Genomic DNA, 8,494 nt, shown 5'->3' with positions numbered 1-8,494 from the left:
ATTTTCCATCTATCAATAAATCCATTTCGGCAATTGTTCTAGAAAACACATCATTATAAAATGTATTCTAAATTTTCCAAATTAATAAGAACAATCATTACTTAATTGGTAGGATTCCACAGACAAACGTAACATAATATTTGTGCAGTAATAGTACCTACCACGTCGCGTTTTAACTTGTAGATATTGTTATACAGAGTGTACTAGAAATGCATGGTCATATGTTTTATCCAAACTGCTTTTGGGCTTGCTTTCTTCATCAAAAAACTTGTCAAACATGACTTGGACTCGCGATAGTTAGGATTCAAAAAGGAAAAAAAATCGTTTTATGACCGTAACAGCCGTTGCCTAAACTTTAACTTTATTTTTATACCTACTAATTTGGTAACTTTAAGCGAAGCCAAAAAGATACATTGGATAATGTACTTATTTTAATTTGAAAAGGGGTGGAGCTAAACAGTCTAGACAGATCAGATTCAAATTCTTTTGTAGAATTTACCTATTTTCCAGTCCTTTTTATACTTAACTTAGTTAAATACAAACGTCCTTTAATTAACACCATGTAGATATATTATTATTGTTAACTATACCTACTTACTTTATCTTACATGGACATAACGAGACAATGTTTGTGTCTGGACGTATGCACACACTAATTAATTATTATAATTAACTTACTAATGGCTACACGTGGTTTTGTTTTTATATTTTTTAATACAAACCGTCGTTACTCTAGAAAGGTGTGATCACTTTTCAATGACCTATTGAATTACATTGTGACGTAGCACAGATAGTTTCCAGATTCTTCATTAATTGTAGGTAATCACACTTTAAAATAGCATTATTAGGAATAATTAATTCACTTTACGTTGTAGCACCGAATAAAAAATAGAACTGATGTTATATTTATATGCCACTAGGTACCTAAGTACCTACTAGGTTTTTAGGTACTAGTTACTGGGTAGATAATTCTCTTTTGCGGCATTCTGAAACTAAGGAATAGGGATAGGAATAAAATTGAGTGGCAGCTTATTTTTTTTACCTGTTTTTTAAAAAGTATTTTTACGAATATTGTTTATTTCTGTGGAAAGATGTGGCTTAAAAAGCGGTTAACTAAGATTGTGGCCGGTTAACGAAATTATGCTCTCCTATAGGTAAAACATTCTTATTTTTATGAATATCCTACTCCTGAAAATCTTCAAAATTAAACATAGAAACGGAATATCTCAATGTAACATGTAAAATAATACGCCCAGTTTAAATACTTACATTTATTACAAAAAAAAATGTTAGAAAAAAAGAATTAAAAGCACAAAAGTATCAAAATCGTACGGTGAAGTCGGTGTACGCGATCTTCGCGACGTACTCCCAGTTCGTAAGGTCACACTTCTCGATTTTACATCCGGGGGAGCCTGTGGTACTCAGCCAATCAATCCTAGAAGAACAAACAGGTATCGTTTTACAAAAAAAACATTCAAACGACTTAAAATAAAATAGTTGAGCCATGCTTGATTTCAGGTTAAATAAAAAAAGAATTAACAAAATCGTTTCACCTAGTCCGAAGTTATGAAGTAAGAAGCAGAAACAAAGCAAAAAACAAGAATGAGATGAAAAATAATAAAGAGGTCTCAGTTAGCTCAGGAGGGCGGCATTAGGGTTGATGCCTTCCGGGCCAGCGGGATTGTCCCAATGACCCAAGTGGCTAATGAAATAACATGGGTGGCTTTTAGGCAGTAAAAGTCTGACACTTCTTTCCTCTCAAACCGAAGAGGTAGGAGTTATTTAATGGTTTTAGGGCAAAGGGCAAAAGAAAAAACATGGCTGGTGAGTATTGTTGCAATGAAAGTCTGAAAATCTTTTTTGGCTTTTCTCTTTATCTCTTATCTTTTTGGTAACCAAAACTTTTGAGTTATGAGCAGTTTTTTATTTATTATTTCGTTTGGCACTGACAATAACAACATTATGCGGACGATAACTGCTTATTTTTGACAGAGAGTTATTGCATACTAATTGACAGAATCCGGAACAATATGCTATCAGCATTTGGATTGATTCCAATTCGTAATTAACAAGTAAACATTGCTTTACTAATTAGTGCTGTCAATGGTTATAAACATTGTTATATTATTTGAGTGTCATAGATAGTTAGGTAAACGCAAAGTTTTATTTAAAAATTATTTAATTTATTTAATCCCCAGGCTGCTGCCTGGTTTATTTGATGTTTTTTTTTGTTGTTTTTCGTTTTATCTATTTTACTTGCAGTAGAAAATATGTAGATAATATGATTGGTGATTTTTTTGAAAAATATGTCAGAGGTTTTGATTCTTGTTGCATCTTTGACAGCAATATTAATGTTAATAGTCTCACCTTACTACTTGGTGACATGCCCGCTCGTTCATTTAAGGTTACAGTATTTACCATGTGTACCAGGTTACCACCAAACATACTGGTACATTATTAAACTGTGTAAGAACTGTTTTACAATGATTTATTTTCCTAAAATGTTGATTCGTTTTTTGTTTAATAAGTATATGGCACATTGGCACCCACTCTAATGCTTAAAATCCCCGTGTTTCCAGGGTTTCCACCCGCAGTCATTGTGCAAGTGACTTGAATGCCAGACTGAGAAGCTGAGCATTTTTAGATCACTCAAATGCTTGCCCGACGTCAGTATTGAATCCCCAGTTTTGGCGAATTACTACATATACTTACATATGATCAAGCTGTGCCTTAGTCCCTTGTATCTTCCCGACGATGGTGCCTTTCTTGGAATTCTTCACCCAACCGCCGACACCGAGCTGTTCTGCCAACTCCTTGCAATACTTCGTGAAGTAACAACCTGAGAATTTTATAAATGATGATTACTGAAATGTGTGATTTCGACCTTACTGTTCATATTATAAAGGCTGTTTTTTTTAATTTACTGTCGACGATTACCTTCAGGTAACCAAAGCTATTCTAGCACATTGTCGTACCAAGCTGGTTCATTTAGGTTATTAGCAATGAAAGAGTTAAGAATTGAGTATCGATGATTAAAAAACAATTAAGTGAACGCTTCTCGAACTTGCGAATGTGGAGCTTCAGAACCAATAGGCTAAAGAAAAACAAATTTTGCAATAAAAAATGATCACCCACTACATTTATAACCGTCGTTTAATTTTGTCTTTTATTTTCTTTTTTGTTATCTTTGATACTGCCTGGTGACAGACGGACCCACAGACGGCTAAACAGTCAGAGAGCGGAATCTTAGTAATACAGTTTCTTTTTTACGCTATGGTTACGGAACCCCACAACTCATTTGTTTTACAAAGGATTTTAAAGAGGCACTTTGATCATGGACACTCAATTATAATAGGTAGGTACGTATTATCAAAAGAGGAAATTTTTAAAGTTGATAACCGTCTCCTGTGCCTGGTAGCGCGAATATTTTAATGAGGCTATTTTGATGTAGTTATTAATTAACGCATTGCCAACTTTTCTTTACCGCTTCATTAATTAGAAAATTCTTGATAGATCATATTTTAATTAAGACTTGACAAGGGAGAGGTCCGTCCATAAATACCTACGTATTATATTGGCTATAACTTTATTAAAAAACCTAAAAACTGCAAAAAGCTTTTTTTCTCTTTCTTCTGCAGAGACAGAAATATTTTGGGAGATTCTTTTTCTTGGGATGAGATGACAAATCACCCAAAATTTTGATTTGAGTTTTGAAGATAATTGGTAGTATTTTCTTTACCTTTTTTGAGTGCATAGAGAAAAGTCTCTAGTAGTAATTGTGTATTTTATTATGTATCACGTTGTTATTGCGCGATGGACTGCTAAACTACTTTTTTAGTTTCAATCAAATTTGTACACCGTGTGCGACTTGATCCAACTTGAAAGAGGAAAGCTTACATTTTAATCTACAGACGTAATATTATTTTCTTGGAAATTATTTGTCTATTTAATTCTGGATCTACCTATTATGCGGACGAAGTCGAGAGCAACAGCTAGTTTTATACACCGTGATTTTTTAGTCGTCTTACAAAAGCAGCCCAGTTCATGTATCCAATGACTAGAACACGTTCATGATAAAAAAATAGGTATTTATGAGATTTGAAAAAAAAAATGCAATTTTTATTCAATATTATGATGCAATTCGTAGTTTTTTAGAAACACAGCTCTGTTGCGAGTACAGTCCGAGCCTTATAACAATGGTGAGGGGCGCGGGCGGCAATTTTATCATTTTTAAGAGTATATTTCAGATTTCTCTTGTTTAATTTTCTTCGTACTTATTACCTTAGTTGATGATAAAAAAGGGGTATTTTACGTCGGATACATGAACTGGGCTGCTTTTGTAAGACGACTAAAAAATCACCGTGTATATTTAGTAACTCCTTTATGTACTTAGCAATTTTAAGGAAAATATAGAGTTTTACCGGCCAACGAGATAGTTTGCCTTAGACACATTTATCTACGCATTACATTATCTTTCATAGAGGCTGCTCGCTATGCCATATACAACGTATATTTATATAAAATGCCATTTCACACATACATTATCGCTGATTTCACGTCCAAATCACCCATTGACATCGACCTACATGCATTCTAATTATACCGAGTTGACTGATTAGCTCTCGGTATAGATCAGCTGTCGAATTAATTGTTATTTATACTTTGATTCCTATTTGACAGGTTTAAATTGTTCTATAGTTTATTAGTATTCGTATATCATAATGATTACTTTACATTTGTTTTAAGAGAATTTGATGGAATAATGTTTTTGAGCTTTGGAATCACTATTCTTTGTTGCATGTGCAACTTTCTTTTATTTCAATTTTTATTTCTTAAAAAGTTTCATTGCTAATTACATTTTGCATTTAAATTAAATTTGGTGATAACTGAGGCATTAATATTGTTATTTCTTTGATCACTTATTTAAATCGCCGTTAAGCTCGTTAATGATTACCCTCAAACTGTTATATTTGTTAAAGCTAACATTTTGAACATAATTCGTAGGTATAAGTACCTTGGACCTGTCCATAAACCTCGAATTCCACAGCAGCCAACGCATTGGGATCATCGGCACCCATCACAAATAATAATAAAAAATAAATGTAAAAAAATCTTTTCTTATTTTTCACAGCACTGCACTTTAAAAAGAGACTTGTTTTCAGCGTATATCGCGCCCAAACTGAACCCGCCCGCCCAAGTGCCAATACTACGCCGCCCGCCCTAGTTCATGTGTATTTATTTATACAGTTTCAAGTGTACGTATTATTTATGATAGTAATACAGATAAAGTACTGGATTAAAGATGTTTGGATCAATTAGGTTGATGAAGGAGGTCGTAAAATTTTATAAGCTTTTGAATATATGGTGAAATCATGAGTAAGAGGCAGTTTATAAAGGTCCCCCTCCCCGCCTCGAAAGGAAGGTAGTGGGTAGATAATTGCATATCGAGCGTGTTTTGTAAAAAAAATATATACGTTACTTATGTCGCTTCCCTGAAATCATTGATTCATCTAAAAGTACTCATGAGAATTCACTTTTTTGCCTGTAATATTCAAAATGAATATTCAAATTTTCTAGTTTAGAAAGTAGTGACTAGTAGTCTAGTTTTATCCGAATTAGTATGGTATATTTCATATATTTCTATTCTACCATTCCTTTTGGTCTTTTCGGCGGTCTGCTTGCAGGCTTTAACGATTGCATCTGACTACACATATTAAATCTTTATTTTACCAAGGAATAAGTACCTAGTTCATATTATTTTCCATAGGCATGTAAATGAAAATTTCACAACGGCTCCTATCGTTCATAATTCATCAGTATGAGCCTACAAACAAATGAATGAGTACCAAACGTTCAAGAAGGAAGCTCCGCCCCAGGACATAGAGTGGTCTGTTCCGCAGACAATTACAATTACATGATTGTCCATTGATTGCACTAACAACTTCCTAATAAAGTGTGCCGGTCAATGTGGGTGAAGGATTTAGTTGTGTTTGAGGTCAGGTGGTGCTCGACTCCTGGGGGACCACTACCACCGCTTAACCCTAGAAAGATAATCATATTGTGACGTACGTTAAAGATAATCATGCGTAAAATTGACGCATGTGTTTTATCGGTCTGTATATCGAGGTTTATTTATTAATTTGAATAGATATTAAGTTTTATTATATTTACACTTACATACTAATAATAAATTCAACAAACTATTTATTTATGTTTATTTATTTATTAAAAAAAAACAAAAACTCAAAATTTCTTCTATAAAGTAACAAAACTTTTAAACATTCTCTCTTTTACAAAAATAAACTTATTTTGTACTTTAAAAACAGTCATGTTGTATTATAAAATAAGTAATTAGCTTAACTTATACATAATAGAAACAAATTATACTTATTAGTCAGTCAGAAACAACTTTGGCACATATCAATATTATGCTCTCGACAAATAACTTTTTTGCATTTTTTGCACGATGCATTTGCCTTTCGCCTTATTTTAGAGGGGCAGTAAGTACAGTAAGTACGTTTTTTCGTTACTGGCTCTTCAGTACTGTCATCTGATGTACCAGGCACTTCATTTGGCAAAATATTAGAGATATTATCGCGCAAATATCTGTAATATTTGCGCAAATATAAGTAGGAGCTTCTAAACGCTTACGCATAAACGATGACGTCAGGCTCATGTAAAGGTTTCTCATAAATTTTTTGCGACTTTGAACCTTTTCTCCCTTGCTACTGACATTATGGCTGTATATAATAAAAGAATTTATGCAGGCAATGTTTATCATTCCGTACAATAATGCCATAGGCCACCTATTCGTCTTCCTACTGCAGGTCATCACAGAACACATTTGGTCTAGCGTGTCCACTCCGCCTTTAGTTTGATTATAATACATAACCATTTGCGGTTTACCGGTACTTTCGTTGATAGAAGCATCCTCATCACAAGATGATAATAAGTATACCATCTTAGCTGGCTTCGGTTTATATGAGACGAGAGTAAGGGGTCCGTCAAAACAAAACATCGATGTTCCCACTGGCCTGGAGCGACTGTTTTTCAGTACTTCCGGTATCTCGCGTTTGTTTGATCGCACGGTTCCCACAATGGTTAACTTATACGGTTCTTGTAGTAAGTTTTTTGCCAAAGGGATTGAGGTGAACCAATTGTCACACGTAATATTACGACAACTACCGTGCACAGGCTTTGATAACTCCTTCACGTAGTATTCACCGAGTGGTACTCCGTTGGTCTGTGTTCCTCTTCCCAAATAAGGCATTCCATTTATCATATACTTTGTACCACTGTCACACATCATGAGGATTTTTATTCCATACTTACTTGGCTTGTTTGGGATATACATCCTAAACGGACACCGTCCTCTAAAACCAAGTAACTGTTCATCTATGGTCAAATGAGCCCCTGGAGTGTAATTTTGTATGCACTGATGGATAAAGAGATCCCATATTTTTCTAACAGGAGTAAATACATCGTTTTCTCGAAGTGTGGGCCGTATACTTTTGTCATCCATTCTAAGACATCGTATCAAAAAATCAAAACGATCACGACTCATTACAGAGACGTACACCATTGACAAAGATCGATCAAAGAGGTCATCTGTGGACATGTGGTTATCTTTTCTCACTGCTGTCATTACCAGAATACCAAAGAAAGCATAGATTTCATCTTCATTCGTGTCACGAAATGTAGCACCTGTCATAGATTCCCGACGTTTCAATGATATCTCAGCATTTGTCCATTTTACAATTTCCGAAATTATCTCATCAGTAAAAAATAGTTTGAAGCATAAAAGTGGGTCATATATATTGCGGCACATACGCGTCGGACCTCTTTGAGATCTGACAATGTTCAGTGCAGAGACTCGGCTACGCCTCGTGGACTTTGAAGTTGACCAACAATGTTTATTCTTACCTCTAATAGTCCTCTGTGGCAAGGTCAAGATTTTGTTAGAAGCCAATGAAGAACCTGGTTGTTCAATAACATTTTGTTCGTCTAATATTTCACTACCGCTTGACGTTGGCTGCACTTCATGTACCTCATCTATAAACGCTTCTTCTGTATCGCTCTGGACGTCATCTTCACTTACGTGATCTGATATTTCACTGTCAGAATCCTCACCAACAAGCTCGTCATCGCTTTGCAGAAGAGCAGAGAGGATATGCTCATCGTCTAAAGAACTACCCATTTTATTATATATTAGTCACGATATCTATAACAAGAAAATATATATATAATAAGTTATCACGTAAGTAGAACATGAAATAACAATATAATTATCGTATGAGTTAAATCTTAAAAGTCACGTAAAAGATAATCATGCGTCATTTTGACTCACGCGGTCGTTATAGTTCAAAATCAGTGACACTTACCGCATTGACAAGCACGCCTCACGGGAGCTCCAAGCGGCGACTGAGATGTCCTAAACGCACAGCGACGGATTCGCGCTATTTAGAAAGAGAGAGCAATATTTCAAGAATGCATG

At 34.7% G+C, this 8,494-nt stretch overlaps 1 protein-coding gene across 1 annotated transcript; it reads right to left on the bottom strand.

Moving 5' to 3' along the window:
- Positions 1-1,246: 1,246 nt before the first annotated feature.
- On the bottom strand, positions 1,247-5,211 carry LOC113497679 (acylphosphatase-2-like). Its single transcript, XM_026877344.1, has 3 exons — positions 5,015-5,211; positions 2,713-2,839; positions 1,247-1,435 (listed from the first exon to the last, which is right to left on the bottom strand). Exons 1-3 carry the CDS (start codon positions 5,076-5,078, stop codon positions 1,321-1,323), a joined length of 306 nt encoding a protein of 101 aa, XP_026733145.1. The 5' UTR covers positions 5,079-5,211; the 3' UTR covers positions 1,247-1,320.
- Positions 5,212-8,494: the final 3,283 nt, after the last annotated feature.

Source organism: Trichoplusia ni, chromosome 9 (assembly GCF_003590095.1).
Source record: "Trichoplusia ni isolate ovarian cell line Hi5 chromosome 9, tn1, whole genome shotgun sequence".
Lineage (NCBI taxonomy): Eukaryota > Metazoa > Arthropoda > Insecta > Lepidoptera > Noctuidae > Trichoplusia > Trichoplusia ni.
Note: the sequence above shows the minus strand (reverse complement) of the source record. Positions and strands in the feature narration are given on the sequence as shown.

What these genes read in the sequence shown, in the direction of transcription:
- LOC113497679 (XM_026877344.1), bottom strand. Translation starts at nt 5,078, where the DNA reads ATGGGTGCCGATGATCCCAATGCGTTGGCTGCTGTGGAATTCGAGGTT. An exon ending in GGTTTATGGACAGGTCCAAG is followed by an intron (nt 2,840 to 5,014) that starts GTACTTATACCT and finishes TAAAATTCTCAG; the next exon opens with GTTGTTACTTCACGAAGTAT. An exon ending in AAGGCACAGCTTGATCATAT is followed by an intron (nt 1,436 to 2,712) that starts GTAAGTATATGT and finishes TTGTTCTTCTAG; the next exon opens with GATTGATTGGCTGAGTACCA.